The following is a 17,593-nucleotide window of genomic DNA, read 5'->3' on the forward strand; positions in this document are numbered from 1 at the left end:
ATCTGTGCTGTGTTCTATGTTGAACATTACTTACAAGAGAACAATTTTGTTTTCATATTCTGGTCATGGATCTCTTCTCGATGGTTGAAATGAAATTATATTTCAGTCTAAGCCAGCACAGAAAATGTTCATTTCTTGTACCCATAAAAATCCATTGTCCATTTGAAAATTTCACATGAAAAAAAACCCGCATTGTCTCTTGTTTATGTAAAACTCCTCCAATTGTTTCCAATTCCAATGTGTTTCACATTTTTATTTCAAGATACATGTTTCATATTAAATATCAATCGAGACTTAACAAATATATCCAAATGTCCACAAATATTCAACCAGTGTATGCCATACCCATCCTCTGTTGTTTTTGTTTTTTATTCGATAAGAAATATGTCGTGTATTGTTCATGAATACGCTATTCCGTACTGGGAATACAAACTTAGTATTCTCCATCGGTCTACTCAATGTAGCTTTACCAAAACTGTTACAAAACACCATAGACATGTAGGTAAACTAGATCCAAGACAACAATTTATTTGTGTCACCCAAAATTGTCTTTGTATAGATTTCGATTAGGGAAGTAAATCACATATGATAATTACTTTTGGTGCCCATAGGTCGGCATTCGCTAGCCAAACAACATCATTCCCTTTATAGGAGCAGTTATCTTCCAACAGTAGCATCATTAGTGCTAATGGGAGGATTTCCCTACTGTCAATGTGTTTTGCCCCCTGACCAGACCTGTAATAGATGAAGATAGCCAGTAATAGGTAGCTTAGCTCTTACCACCAGAGTTATTTAACCTGTCCAGAGGTTCTAGGTGACTGACCCGTCAGGTTATAGTAGAAGAAATATATTGCCGCTTGTCTGTGATATCAACGTTTGACATTACTTGTTTTTGCCGTCATACGACTCTTGCTCAAAAGATTATCAGAGTTACAATACTCAGCGCCTCAGTAAAGCTTTCAAAACGTTTTATGGTAGATATCTGGAGGACATTTCCGAGTTTGTCGCATCAGAGACAAACATAATGTCCGACACAATTCTCTATTTTCCAAGTGTTTCTAGGTGGACACCTGACCTGCCTTTGCATGTGTCTGTGACGGATGCCACTTGGGGCAGGATACGCTCACCTTTACGCGAACACCCGCAATCATCACCATGTGATAGTGATAAACACATGCTCATGATAAAGTCGGAAGCGTACAGTTGACTGTTTTGGGCAGAGATTTCTTATGAATATGGAAAGGGTTTTGTCGATTTATTTATTGTAACTCCTAATTATTCCTTATTCATTTCTAAAAGTGGAAGTAAATTAAAATTATAAAGTTTGTGTTAGTTTATTCCTAATACACGTATCTACCATCTCAAAACACACAATCGGGACCTCTTTATAATATAATGCCATTCACTAAGTCATCAAAATAAGTCTTTTCATTTCACATTAACTGTATCTTAACATTGCATCGTATTCCTGGAATGGTCGCATTAATATATAACGTCACAATATGTGTGATCAGTCAGTCGAACAGTGACAGTTCCAGGTGAAACTTGATTTTTTTAGTCACAGTGGCGTAACGACCATTTCGGCAAAAGGCAATTGCCAAAAGTTAATTTTTAACCTTTTATTTCTCGGCAATCCATCGCTCTACCCGCTGGAGTAATTGCTCTTTAATCAAAGGGGAGCTACTCTAGTCTATGAAACGTCACGTTAGTTCAGAGCATTTAGGTTCTGTCATATCGTTTTCTGAGGTATTACGGAAGGCATTCAGATAACGCACTAAGAGACAAATTGAAACAAGGTACAATTTTGGACATGGCTTCGCAAAATCAATCTGTTTTTTTCGTGAAAAGACCACACGCCGCAGAGGTGTGTAAAAACAGGTATGGGAACCTTCCTCGATACATTGCTCCGCAGTTTGTAAGGCCAAAGGTGCCTGCCTACACTTGTGAAAGTCCTCAACTACCCCTTTTAGACACCGAAATGGGGTTTAACGTCGTCACGTTGAGGATAGTGTATTTCATATATCGACTGACATACGGATGTGTGTGACTGCTCGTACTGGTCCGGAGTATGCCCGTTTAATAGTGTTAGCAAACTGTGATACCTTGACAAATTATATTGACTACGAACCGACGAATGGTCACATTAGCTAATATTATATGGTTAGCTAGTCTAACCACTGACAACGCCGTAATTAAAATAGATTGTCATTTTCTTCTGGGGGGAGTGTGTTATCAATTATCAATTACACCGTGTCATAATGGACAATTATGCAGATAATCCCTATCATTTAGACTCCATGTCCCACATGAACCACAAATCAGGACAATATTAAGATCAAGTGAAACAAACTTTCGCTTCTTCATACCAAATATGCACCTACTTCGGTTATATACAGTTAAGGATGGTTCCCTTTTATAACTGAGTGAGTTAATGTAGTATAATTGCACGGCCAGCAATATTCCAGCTAATATACGGCGGTAGGTAAATAATCGAATCTGAATAAAGCAAACTAGCCTCTGAAAGCATGAGCACTGTCGAACAGAAAGCATGTCGGTATTCTGTTGGTTTGTTTGTTGTTTAAAGCGCAGTTAGCAATATTCCAGCTATAGGACGGCTGCTTCTAAGAAATCGAGTCTGGACCAGACAAACCAGTGACTGATGTTATGAGCAACGGTCCATGCCAGCGGGGTATTATGACAGACCAGTGTTAACGGACGTTTTGAATAGTATTTTTGATTCCAAGACCGAAAGATTTCTACCACTTTGATGAAACCCACGCGCACGGGTATGTTGCTGACAAGCAGATGAAAACGAGTATTTCATCACTGGAATATTGCTAAAAGCGGCGTAAAACCGTACTCACTCACTTAGTCATCACTAAATGCATAATAATAATATGCGAATATTACTAGAACTGATAAGAATAAGTATTAAGAAATGTTTCGGTGTTACTTTGAGTAGCGTATTGTTGATGATGTAAATAGATTGAAATAGAAAGAAATAAAACAATATCAGTGGAATCAATACTTTACATCGGCATAAACTGTACATCTTATGACATAAATCAACAAAGTATGTTAACAAGTATAAGGTGTATATATTTGAGTCAAACAACAAGTGATGGTTAAGTATAAGGATCCAGAAACAGCACATGGTTACACTTTGTTGTTGTTGTTGTTGTTGTTTAAATCCACACTCTTAACCATATAATGGCGGTCTGTATATATTTGAGTCTAGACAACACAACCAGTGATGGATTTTGTGAGCAACTGTCCACGCCGTTTGGGGACGATGTGACACAATCAACAAGGTCACCGATCCCGACCCCACGACCTACTGAGTCGCCTCTGATAACCAACACATTGCTGGGTCCAGTTCCATTCCGGAACCCATATGGAGTTCATTGTTATAAGGTTAATATTTTAGAGGCTTCAATGCATACCATATTACTGTATATCTACAGTGACAATTTGCAGACTTTTCGCAGGATGTAGAGATAACGGTTTCATTGGTTGGTTTGCTGTTTAAAGCCGCACTAAGCAATATTTCAGCTATATGACGGCGGTCTGTAATTAGTTGAGTCTGGACCAGACAATCCAATGATTAATATCATTAGCAATGAGCAAACAATTGGGATCGATTACATGCATCAATCAAGTCAGCGAGCCTGACCACCCGATCCCGTTTGTCGCCTTTTACGACCAGGATAGTCGCTTCTTACGGCAAGCATAGGTTGCTGAAGACTGAAGGTTGCTATTCTACCCCGGATCTTCACGCGTCGATAACGGTTTGATGAAGATAACATTCCTTCTATGGCTTATGAACATGAATGCTTGTTTTTCAAAGCGGTATTGAGTTCGAACAGTTTTGAATAAAATAGCATTGCACGACAGACAGAAGAAAATCCAGGATATGTTATAGGTGTGGTTACTTTAAGTGGCAGTTTAGAAATTATGGTATCAATGTGGTGAGATTGTCCACATTTTGAACTTCGATGATGGGAAGGGTCGGGTTCAGCTGAGAATCATTCAAGGATATATGCGTGTATTTTAATAATACAAAGGTGTTTTGCTCCATGTCCTCGGAGTCTATTCCCCGTTATGAGGCTGGAGTACTGTTATAAGGATTTCATGTCGGATATAGGACCTGGTCATTTCCCATGTGAATGGTTTCAACAGAAAGGAACAGACTTCCATGTTTACACGATGTTCTAAGACGAAGCGTAGAGCCATACCAAGCACGTCGTCCACATTTAACAGCTGGACAAGGAGGAAATGGGTTACTGAATGATGTCTCCTATGCATTAGTACTGTACCACGCTTACAGGTTCTCCTCATGTAATCGAAGGGCTGCACATCTGACAAAATGAATTCTCAATTCCAGTCACGGTCACTTTATATCACACATTAATATAACAGCGGGGATTCATGTTCTTATGTCAGGTGGATAAGGTCACTCAGACTGGGTATTCTCTGAAGGACCCTGTAAGCCAGAGTCACGCACAACCATACTGTTTTGTATCCTGTGTATCCATTATCTGGAATGTTAAAGCTTCCATATCTCACTAAGCGCCTTCAGAAGGGAGCACATTTCTTGAAAGATGAGCAAAGACCAGACAACTGGATTACGCTATGTAACAGATCCATTTCCTTTCAAAACATCATTAAATGAAGACTTTTGCAGAGCACAAAATCCCTGTGTAAAAAAAGCTGTCCCTTCCGACGTCATATAACCATTTTCATGATCGTCACAGGTCTTGAAAGTATTCACATCTTTCACGCTATTGATTCTTGACAAACGATCAGCTTTACTATCAAACGTATCATCAAGCAGTTTGGTTTTAATGGTTTCGGGGACGTGTCCATTGACCGCTGGATGTGACAGTGAGTTCCGGTTGTGGAATGCAGTGGGTTGGCCGAAAGAATCCCTTTTAACAACTGTCATTGGTTGTTTGAGCGGTTTGTCGGAGTTACCTCTCAGAACACTGCTGGTATAAGAGAAAGTGCCACGTTTGTAATAACAGAAGCAGATTGTCTCCTTGAATGCACATCTGTAACGACGTGAGATGACGTTGTACAGAATGGGGTTAACGGTACAGCTCACGAAGTACAGAACACCTGCAAACAAGAACGAAGTATAGTAAAGAGATTTACAATACATGGTATCAGATTAGGTGTTGGTAATGGGATTTGATGCTCAGAATTTTTAATTTGAAAAAGATGGCCGCCGTATTTTAACATTAAGGACATAGTGTTGCAATAAAAAGTTAGAATTCTCTCTCAATTAGCCAATGGGCCCAGGAGCGAGTCAAAACTAACTTATCATCGGCAATATGACAGCCATAAAGTGACCTTTTGACGTCATGACAAATATGGATGACGTCATATGTTTCCAGAACAACTGAACCGCCTGGTTAGCAGAATGCCGAAAAACAAGTAAAGAGAATATATTCTGCTTAAAATAATATTAGAGAAAAAAAACAAAGCTAAAAGCAGATTCCGACTACATCTTAACTATATAACATGTGTTTCGGAAATCACTGTCAAATAGTGATGATACCAGGTGTTCGCCAAAAGACGACAGTATCCTGCCCCAAAGTGACACCATACACAACCGCAATATTTTATAAATATGATATTCTTCATGTCGACATGCCAAGGAGCACGTTTTATTAACAGTATGAACGACTGTGTAAATGATATGGAAAAAGAATAATAGGCAGAAAAAAAGCATTCACACAGAAAAATCGAGACAATTCCAGTTGTAGCCTTGTTTTTTGTTCCAATCAGACTGGGATAGTCACAGTGACGCCAATCATTCCAACAGAAACCCAAATCCAACATTTAATATTCTGAAGGGGCTGCGATTAGGGTTTATTTTATTAACAGGATATGTTTTCGATCGCTGCTTCAAAACAAAAAAATATTTATGTGAAAGAAGAGCCTAATACGTTTTTTTGCGAAACCCATGTTTAGGACATCCGGCATAGAAAATACAGTTCTAAAAATGCCAGGTCCCCAGAATACCAAATGGTCGATTCTAGGGCTGGGACGGGTCTAATTTACTACCCACCACCACCACCCCCACCCCATTACCCGACCCTACCCGGGTACCCACTCTAGGTCTCAGGAGATGTCTCAAAATGTCCGATTTCGCACAGCATCATAGAGCCCTGGCAAAAAGTATTTAGATACATGTATTAAAAAATCTGGTCATTCATACTCTGAAGTTGAATAAAGTTATATCTTATATCTTTATTCAACCATATGAAAAATCAGAAGTAATGGGTGCATAGTCAGAAAGAAATGCGAACATTAGTGACTTGTAGTGTAACCATAGAGTTCTGGATAATTTTTGTTATTAAACAATATGTCACGTGACTAACCACGGGTCCGGATAGTCTTGTGAGAACCCGGGTCCTTGTCAGTACCCACCCGACCCGGGTACCCGAGTTACCCGTCCCAGCCCTAGTCGATTCCTTGATATTACCAGCTATAGAAAAATGGAAATGGTAGATGTATGACAACGAGGCATTTTTACAGTTGTTGTACGATGTTCGACTAGGTCACACGGGCATCACATTTCATGGAGGCTAAGGAAAGAGACGCGGGTTAATTAAGGGGATCAAGAAAAACGATAGAGGGTAGGAGGATTGGGGTTAATCATTTATACATTATCATCTTTCTTGTAGCGTACCATTACGTGGCCTGCTTACCTGAGATATAGAAGAGAGTACTCTGCACTTTCATCAACAGTGGAGTCCAAGTGGAGACGTACAAGACCATGAGTCTCTGTGAGTGGAAAGGCGCCCAGCACAGAATAAAGGCCACTGTTACAGCCACTGAAACAATGATAATGATAATGGTTTCATTTCCCATCGTTGAAAATTCATTAACACGAACCTGTCAATCATTTGTAATGCAATTTGTGCTTCTGTAATCGTTCTTTATTTATTTCTAAAGATGCCTGTGGAAGGAGAATTACCGATTACTTCTCAATCTCTAATCTGACAAGTAATAATTTGGTCGATTGATTTTAAATGTTATAAGAGGATTGGATTTTTGTAGAACCGTTTTGGATAGTATTTCAGTTATATCACGACTGATCAACTTAATGTGAGATGGAAGCAGATGGTTGATGATTACCACTTTGGCGAAACCTTTGGTGATCATTGGCACAGGTACAAGTACTGATTGATCGTGAATCACACCCGGGGCGAATCATGGGCTCATAACCCCATCCAGAGGATATTTAAGGCCACAACTACCCGTGGCTAAATGCGCTGAATCATAAATAATTGGGAACACGTACAATTCATTTAGGCAATACCTGTATCATCCCCAGAGGTTCTACTACACCAATTCAGAGCCAGTTGGGACAGTGCTGGTTTCAGTGCAGATCGAGAGATATCTGCAGGCTGTGATTGGAGGATATTCTGTAAGATGTTTATGTCTTTTAAATGTACATCCATCCAGTTATTAAAACGGACCATGTTTTTCTATATTTAGTACTGTCTTTTTCAACATGAAGACTTATGCTGAATGTGACCACAGGTATTTTCAAGTAGGTGACATTTGGTTCGAAACTGGGTGTGGTGTGTTTAGCTTCCTGTACCCGGAAAAGGAGCTGGCTAAGCTAGTCATTTTTTATGTTTTTTATTGCTGCTCTAAGGCCAAACTGTGCACACAGATACAGGTAATAGCTGTTGAATGCTTAGTTATTTTTTTTTTAAAAAAACATAACGTTACTATAGAAGTCTAATGGAAAACATTTGGTTGTGTGTAACCCAGAACCACCTGTGGTTATGTTCGGAGCCAATTGTTGGGTTTGCTGATCCGAACATCTCTTATTTTTCTAACACTCTCGGTAACCTTATCCCGATGTCAAGGATTGTTTCTCTCGCTTTCAGTTTCTGGTTTCTCTGGGCCTGCCTCGATTCGTACTTAGTCACATGGCCTGACCCTCTTGAGTCAAGCATTGGATACACGGTTGTCTCTTCCTAATATCTCTAATGCCATCTATCTGACGGTGTTATCAAGTACACCAAGATCAGAATCCTGCAGTTACATAATGTGATTAGTTTACGTACTGGAGTTGTCTGAGTACATGTTTCATCTTATCATCTTTCATCAGAGCAAATTGATTTACAGAAGGAAACGCCCGCCATTGAAAGTTTTCAATGTTCAACTCTGCTTTAAATATCTGAAAATGAGGTTTTAACTCCATAACGATGTTTTCGCCATATTCATTTTAAGCGCAATCTTCAACTACCACTACGTCTGATAACTTTGTTTACGAGAGACCATTGTGGTCGCGGATAATGAAACAGAAAATGTTATTCGTTGCCAATCGTGATTCATTTTACTCTGAATAACATATGCTCCCCCACTGGTAATAATATGTACAGGATATCCACAAACTCTGACTGGTGCATTCATTCTAACGGGTTGATACTACAGAGCCATCTGTTGGCACTTGTCCCTGTGCCAAACAATGCGACCATTCAAATAATCATCAGAAATCTCCATACTATGATTCAAATTATATCACAAGCATGTGTTTATGAATCACTATCAAATGGAATGCTATGGAAACAATATTTTTTTATAATCATACTTACTGTTGCAGATTAGAAATACAGATATGTTGAACATATTAAGGCTGTAGGGTAGCGTGTTCCTCACTATTTATAATCTAATACATTTACAATAATAAATCTTACGAACAGCTTCTGCCAGAACTCGGGACTTTTATCTATATACTGTTTAAAACGACACAGTCAGATACTTATTTGCGTACTATTCAGGTTGTAAGCTAGACTAACGCGTAATCTCTGAAAATATAAACTTTTGACAGAAATAAACAACTGCATTTAAACTGAAAAGGAGACGAAATGAGAAGGGAGATTCAGGCCTTGGGAAAATTTAGACTTCTTTCATTGATGACTATATCATTGTCAAACACCTGCATCATTTCACTGTAAACGGCACCAGTATCATTTAAAAGGACACCGACTCATATACTCATATACACACGTAATATCACCCGGATACAAAGATACACACACACAGACGTATATATATATATATATATATATATATATATATATATATATATATATATATATATATAAACACATATACATATATATATACATATATATATACAAACTCACACACACAAAGACATATGTATATATATATATAGAGAGAGAGAGAGAGAGAGATAGATAGATATATGCAAACTCTATCTCTCTATCTCCCTCTCTCTCTCTCTCTCTCTTTGTGTAAACAACCTTTTAGAATATAACAATCAATATCGTTACGGGACGAGAAAAATGTTTTCTTTCTCAGGGCTTACGCGAAGAGTGATGAGTGAGTTTGCTTTTACGCCGCTTTTAGCAATATTCCAGCAATGTCACGGCGGGGGACACCAGAACTGGACTCCAAACATTGAAAACATGTCGACAATCGCTTAGAACCAAACAACAAATCGTATGGTAAACAAGCCATCAGATTCAACTACAAACATCTACATCATACATCTACAATTATATCCAGACAGTATTCTTGATGAGGAAGACCTCGTGTGAGGAGCTACATAAAAACATCTTCTGTCCACCAGTCGAAGTGAGTGCTTTCCTTTAAGTGTTTACGAGTGTCATAAGCACTGTCTGAACCCCTTCATCATCGTCAACACTGTAATCATCCCCGGACAAGACAGCACCAGCCAAGCTCTACTCGTCGCTCTTACAGGGCCATCAACACATCCACATGTAGTTAGTGCTTGCTCCACACCTTTACGTCATAGCTGTGTTTAATGTCCGATCTCCTGGGTGTTTATTCGAGCTATTCCTGGGGAGAAGCTGTTTGGATCCTTGTCTTTACAAATTGGCAAAAAATTACGCTGAACGATTCCGTAACGGGCCTTCCGTTTCTATTTTCATTTTGAATATGCTTTTTTGTCCCTTTTGAGTAAACAAGCAATAACAGTTTTTTTAACAAGCTAAGATGCATGTCTAGTCCATGTGTAAACAATATTTTTTAAAGGTAGTTATCGAGCGATAATTAAAAACGCTGCTTAATTCTAAAACGAGACTAACATTACAAAGATTTGTTTTGAGTGTTAATGGGTGTAAAACATCAGTCATCATCGTCATCGTTTTATTTCAGTACGTGTAAGCAGCAGACCTTTGTGTACATACAAATGGCAATGTACATATGAGTGTGCACATATGGTACATATTTATAATTGTATTTCAGGTTCCTTTATAAACTAAGGACATAGGGTCCTTCCACATTTACATTTTACAGAAATGAGTTACTAATTATATTTGGACTTGGGTATCATAGCAGTAAGCCAAACTTCTTTATATTTGGATATAGATATTTTGATTTGAGATACATTTGTCTTAGGCGAGTATAGGCTGGCCATACGAGGGGCGTTCAATAGGTTTTGCAACTTCAATATAAGACCATGTCGCAGAATATCTTTTGCACTTTATTTTTTCAATATAATCTCCACTTATTCCATTTGTCTTTCAAGCTTTTAATATCACTTTTATAGAAATCCGCAGATTGGCCCTCTGACCACGCCTCTGTGGCAGCCTTTATGTCCTCGTCATCCTGGAAGCGTCTTCCACGTAGGGCAACCTGTGCAAATCGACCTGTGCAAATCTCGACTTGTGAACCGGAGCGTTGTCATGCAAAAGTAGAATACCACGTGTTAACATCTCACGGCGTTTCTGGCGAATAGATTTTCGCAATTATTTCCTTACATTAGCATAATACTGTCCATTGATTGTATTTTTGGGTGGCATGTAATCAATCAATAATATGTCTCTTGCATCCCAAAATATGGTGGCCATCACCTTGCCAGCCGATGGTTGAGTGCGAAACTTCTTCGGAGGCGGAGAATTTGGGTGTTTCAATTGCATGGATTCCATTTTAGTTTCTGGGTCCCAGTGGTGGATCCATGTTTCATCACCTGTCACAAGACGAGAAAAGAATCCGGATTCATCAGCAGTTTAGAGATCCAGGAGGTCTCGACAACTTTCAGTTCTCTGATGGCGATCTTGAGCTCTGAGGTTTCTAGGTACCCATCTTGCAAATACATTGGACATACCAAGAGGCTCATGAATAATTGATATTTGGAATTGCCTAGAAAGTTCAGATACTTTCACTCGTCGGTCAGACAAAATTCTTCTTTCTATAGCAGCAATGGTTTCCGATTGGTTGGCATCTGAAGGCTATGGACTCCCTACCCCTTTTAAACTGTAGAGACCAACGGCAAACTGTGGACTAGTCAGGAGCATCCTTACCCATCACTTTACACATGTGATCATGAATTTCTTTTGCTTTGCATCCCTCTTAGGTAAGGAGCTTTATTACAGCGCGTTGTTCATGTTTGAGGTGAGGTGAAATTGGGTTTAACGTCTAAGATTATTGCACTTATATAGCGACGTGCATGCACGTGTATGTGTTGGTGTGATGCCGATTTATAGTGCTAGCTCACTGAGATACCATGCCGCAGTTAAACATGAATACCCCACTCAGACACAGTACACTGACTCCGAGCCGACCAGTCCTTGTTTTAGCCCCTTAATGCCGAGCGCCAGACAGGGTAACAACAAGTACAATCTTTTAACGTCTTTTTGCATGAAGCCCGAACCCTGGACCTTCCGCTCTCCGGGCGGAGGCTCTACCACGAGACCACGGAGGCGGTCTCATGTTTGAGAGAATCGATGATTGTGACTTAGGTCAATGAAGCCATCACATCTAACTTATTGTTGTGTCTGGAACTTGTTATGACACGTGTCAACCTGATGTTATGACTAGTGTCACACCTGCCACAATTTGACATTGTTTCTGTAAACACAAATGCCCAAGTTGCAAAACCTCGTATAAGCAGAAGTGTTATTCATTTTCAATATAAAGCAGAGTTACATACCTTACATTTTCTACATTCCACAGAATATTAAATCGCTCAGTTTCTAAATTGTGACAGATTGTGACAGATTAGCCGACAGCGGGAAAGAGCAATTTTCTGTTTCCTTGATTTAATAAATTGTACAACCTTGATTTAATAAATTGTACAACCTTTAATTGAACTGTTCAACCTTGCGAAATCCATACATCGCCAAAACTTAACTTAAATTAATAGTTTCTCAACTTATACGACCTTGTTCATCGTACAAACGTAACATGTTGTAGCATTTCTTTAGTTTCAGACATAAATTTCACCAATATTTCACACAGCGAATGATTGCAACAATCTGAACACTGCATCTTCCACATTCACTGAGCACTTTTTCTTGAAGCCGACATCTTTACCTTAAGAGATCTTTTACAGGCATACCATTGACTATTTTCTAATTATTTGTTTTCTACAAATCCCCAAAGCTCCGACCCACACAGGCATTATTTTAGAATCAACATCAGTCTACATCAGTCCTAACGGATACTTATACTCGGATGTCGATTGCAGAAAAGGAATTCCGTTGTTGGGTTTAGGTTTTCAATCCTTTTGGTCCGCTTAATAACGTTCTGTAAATAATTGATAAACAACGCAACTGAAGGAAAACATGTCTCATTGCATGAGAGATGGACAAAGGTAAATACAAGCGAAACACCCTTTCCATGTTCAATAGAAATCTCTGCTCATAGCGGACTTGATTATACAACTCAGACTTCAATCATAAGTACGTGTATATGAATCACTATCAAATAGTTATGATATCAGGGTTCACGAAGAGGTAAGGGCACAAACACACGCAAAGGCATGATCAAATAACTTATGTGAAAGAGTCATGTGCACGCTTTGAAATCTTCTTTGAAAGGGGATGCTCGCTTGTACCTCAAAAGTGTTATCACCGGCGTAATGTTAATTGTGTCTTCAGGTATGATCAAACAATAGCCTAGAAGTTCCGGTCACACAATTTATTTTTTACATTTAATGTAGATAATTCCATAAGAAAAACTCATCTGAGTCAATTCGAAATTTTATTCTGATTTCAAATTTTCCAGTTTCATATTTCTTTAGAAACCAGCTGTGGATTCAGAAGTGGGTCTACAAAACAAGAACGTACCAGGCTTTGAAACAACCATGACGTTTATTTCTACGTTCCGTTGAGATTATTTTTTGAATCATAAAATGTTTTACAGTGTCCATTTTGAACAGTAGGACAATATTGTTTCATCCGAAAACCCTGCTTCATCAAAAGAGTATAAAGAGGTGACAGGAAGCGCATGGTATGAGGGAAATACGGTAATTATACGTCGTCACTAACAAGTCACAAGTTACACTTGGTATTAGCCTTCATGTTCCTCTGATCCCCTGCCTTAACAAATTATTTCTTTATTCCGTCTTGACGTGAAATTTACGGTTTGCAATTGCCTTCAGAAAGCATTCCGCGCTGAGCAAGCACATCATTAGTGGGAGTAGAGACGTTAGATGGGCTGCAACATCACTGCGGGGGTACTGGGACACAATGACGCCGTGGTCATAGCGTTCAACACGCACAGGATGGCAGGAATAACTGACACATCAATCAAAGAAACCAGGCATACGGCTCATGGGTTCAGATATTTAGTCAGTTGAATAATTAATTTCTTACATCTCATTTGTTGCAATATGATTATATGTGTTAATATATTCTGTACATAAAACCATGTATATATTTCTGAAGCACGTCCTGTTTATTCATCATATTGGGGGATAGGGTTGGTAATTGCAACATCGTGCGAATCACTGTGAGGAATTGTGTCCCTTTGACGCTTCAGGACCCTATGATTTTGGGTCCGAATCTCATTTTACCCACTCTCATGGATTTCACCAAAGTGGTAAACGTCTAGGGCGTGTATCACTTCGGGCTTTCCTCCCAGAGAATCTAAGCAACGTGATTTGATGTCGCTGAAATATTGTTCAAAGCTGCTTTAAATACATCACATTCACTAACACGCTCACTCACTCAAAAAACACTTGTTACCTACCTAACATACGAATTACAACTCGTTTGGGCTGGGTTGGAGGTCGAAGTTTGCCAGTGCCGTATTTAGACTCTTCCGACGGTCTTCGCCCCAATTGTGACTTCCTGAGAGCGATGCCGATGAGGATGTAAAGGCAGATGATGACGGCGACGGGGGTGACGAAGAACAGGAAGGTGGAGATCTGGAACATGTACGTCATCCGTCCCCGCCATTCCGTCCGGATGTTGCAGATGAGGGATTCTGGGACAGGTTTGTGGGTGACGGGGTGATGCAGTTCGTGAAACACGCGGGTGTGGATGGAGAAGGGGAGGGCCACGAGGATGGAGACGACCCAGATGGAGATGATGGTCCGGAGACACCGGGACAGACCCGCCATACGGTGTGCCTGAAGAGGACGACATATGGCCACGTAACGCTCCACGGTGAAGGCTGTGATTGTCAGAACCGAGGCATATGACGTCATTTCCATCACAGAGTGACGTAGAATGCAGAAGGCCTCCCCAAATCGCCATGGATACGACTCCCATATGGCGTACAACTCCGGCGGTAAGCCTGCAATAAAAGCAGAAATATAGAGTTTCAAATGATATCATTACATATGTAGCATAACATATCCTTCGTGCATATACTGGCTGTTTGTATTGAGACAATACAATTATTGTCACCACGTGAAGGTTCGGGTTATGTACTAGTTGTTATATAGAAATCATACACATATTGCCACTGTTTTCAATCATGTGATGATTGTTATTAATGTCAAACATGTAAACATATATTTTTCATATATATTAAGTCATATCTCGAACTCGGATTTTGTTTTATTATGTAACGTAATAAAATAGTGTCTGTGGTCCAAACAATGGCCGTATGTATCAATCAAGTATTGCACAAACTTACTTTCATTTGCCAAAAAACGTAGGAACAGAGATGGACTATTATCTCCAGCTTCATCTTCGACAGATTGTTGAAATTACCATCCACTTAAATTTTTTCCTGTGTTCCTTCATAGATATAAATATATGTACGCTTTGTGGTTTTATTTGACATTATTCAACAAATTCATTTGAACACTGACTGTGTTAATACGTTCGTTTTACGACAGCTGATTGGAACAGGAAATTAATTCACAAAGTTCTCAACAAGACACACGAATAACAACACAAACTCATCTACCCCATCTTCTATATTTTCCGTGGGAGCGTACATGTAAGTAATAAGCGTTAAAACTAAAACACTCCTTGTACTGATGATTGTGCTTCCAAAGGACCGCTTAAGACCTCTTTTTAATATTGACCAAATTGATACAGGTAAATATCACTGGGACAAAACTAGTTTCTCTATGTTGTTTTACCGCGAATAACTGATTTTGTTATAATGCACTCACTGTTCACTCACTCGAAAAGTCTGATTGGTCATGCGTATCGTAATATAGCTACAGGTGAGGTGAAATGGGGCTTAACGTCGTGTGTTAACATGCACGTGTGTGAGTGGCTTACTGTACTTGTCCGGACTTGTGCCGATTTATAGTACTAGCCCACTGAGACACCTTGCCGCAGTTTACCATGATTACTGACTCCGAGCCGACCAGTCCTTCTTTTAGCCCCTTAATGTCGAGCGCCAGACAGGGTAACAACAAGTACCTTCTTTAACGTCTTTTAGTATAACGCGGTCGGGATCGAACCCCGGACCTTCCGCTCTTCGGGCGGACGCTCTACCACTAGACCACGGAGGCGGTCAATACGATACAGCTTGCATGCAGTACACCCACATTACAGATACGTTTATCCAGCTCGACGCCTGAGAGTTTCTATGGTAACATCTCCCTGGCCCACAGTTTGGCCAGTGACTTCAAAAGAGGAAGGAATGGTTATCTGGTAGTATGAAATGTCAGTGTGAATGCAAACCTTCTGACGCCAGAAAAGGCAGCATGAGTTGCCAGCTGAGAATGCAAACAGAACACACATTGATATTGTCAGGGGTCAGAGACCGGCCACTTGATACTGAAAGTACTGGAAAACAATATTTGGCCCCGGAGATTTTCTTGGACAAATAATTACAAGGTTACCCCCGGAAATCGTTTTGATTTACATACAGGATTTGCATATCTTGGCGTCTGATGTACAATGAATTACCGTACTTGTGTCGGATCATCCCAGTATTAGCATTTATACCATTATAGGGATAATTCATGACCATGTCGAGGCTTCTGAGAAGCAGATGTGCCCCATGGCGGAAGTAAGTGAAACGCAATATAGTCCCTTTATGAACCCATCGGTCATTTCTGTCCTTACTTAAGGGGCAACTTTGCTGAAAGAATCAATAGTACCGGTGACAAAATACTCAATAGATTTCTTGCGCATGTGGGACTATTATATCTCACGCTCGACCACCGCTTCGTCCCTATCTCATTCGGCGGATTGCCTGTTGGTCCATGATAAATATACGAGACGGAACTGTGGGATGGTGTCTCCATGGACCTCTATGTGTCTGCCAAGCATTACCATATCACGGAGAGCAGTGACAGCACCCAATAAACCTACTATTATGCTTGTGTGAAGAGGTCACTTTGAGGCGAAACCTTATCGACCGGTGCCTTTGGCGAAAATGAATTAATTTTATTGTCAAATAGATTTAAGGTGCCCCTCTCAGTGTTGGTTAGCGTGAGTCACTATATCATTGCACAAATGGTCTTGTAATTGACTATCATAAGCTAACAGGTAACTCTTGTGTGTATTATTAACATGCATTTATTGTGAACAGTACGGTATATCATCAGCTATGACTGTTTGGGATTATAATTCATTATGATACCAAAGTGGTTTGTAAACTGCCGGGCAAACAAAAGTATTCTCTTGAACATTTTGTTTGATCCAAACTTTACAAACTTTATCAAAACGTTTCCAGGCTGAAACAAGTCGTTGAAAAACGACAGCTTAAGGTAAAAAACACAAATATGATACCCATTTTAAATACATCACAATGAATATCCATTTCTTGTTTGTTTCATTTTTAGACGCTATGAAACGTGGGTGTATACTTTCTTTTTCCCGGGCCATTAAAGATATTATATATGGAGTATTTTATAATTGAAAGCATGTGGGTTGGTATTACCTTTACGTTTTGTACCATGAAATCGCCTTGGGATAAAGAAACTTAACAAGAAATCGATTTATCATTAGCTGTTCAGATTCTATATCGTTATACATCATGATTACAGACGTCGGTGTATATCAGTACACCGCGCATTGCAACAGCAATCCGTTTTCCGCGTTTTGTTAAACTCCTCCGGAGAAGAAACACTATATATGGACTTCCATACAGGCATATTATAAAGGATATATTGACATCCCAATTAACTGCATATTATATTTGTTATTTTGACTTCCAAACCGAATAAAAACAACAGATATATAACAAGTCAATATATATATATATATATTGACTTCCCAACCGTGTACATGAACAGTATGTAATATATATATATTGATTTCCCAATCAGCGTATGACATACTGTTCATGTACCGTCTCACAGATCTTTGCGAATGGTATCCATGGTAACACAATCTGTAAAATATTGAGGATAAACGCCGGGGGATTTAAGAAA

At 39.5% G+C, this 17,593-nt stretch overlaps 1 protein-coding gene across 1 annotated transcript in view; it reads right to left on the bottom strand.

Moving 5' to 3' along the window:
- Positions 1-3,044: 3,044 nt before the first annotated feature.
- The window catches only part of LOC139473901 (pyrokinin-1 receptor-like), a 35,310-nt gene continuing 20,761 nt past the window's right edge, over positions 3,045-17,593 (bottom strand). Inside the window, exons 3-5 of the mRNA XM_071256699.1 lie at positions 13,993-14,541; positions 6,717-6,842; positions 3,045-5,118 (exon numbers count right to left, since the gene is read on the bottom strand). Coding sequence (XP_071112800.1) covers positions 4,631-5,118; positions 6,717-6,842; positions 13,993-14,541 — 1,163 coding nt within the window. The 3' untranslated portion in view covers positions 3,045-4,630. The remainder of the gene's footprint in view (positions 5,119-6,716; positions 6,843-13,992; positions 14,542-17,593) is intronic.

This window comes from Haliotis cracherodii, unplaced genomic scaffold, assembly GCF_022045235.1.
Source record: "Haliotis cracherodii isolate W230 unplaced genomic scaffold, xgHalCrac1.p SCAF_3, whole genome shotgun sequence".
Taxonomy (NCBI): Eukaryota; Metazoa; Mollusca; class Gastropoda; order Lepetellida; family Haliotidae; genus Haliotis; species Haliotis cracherodii.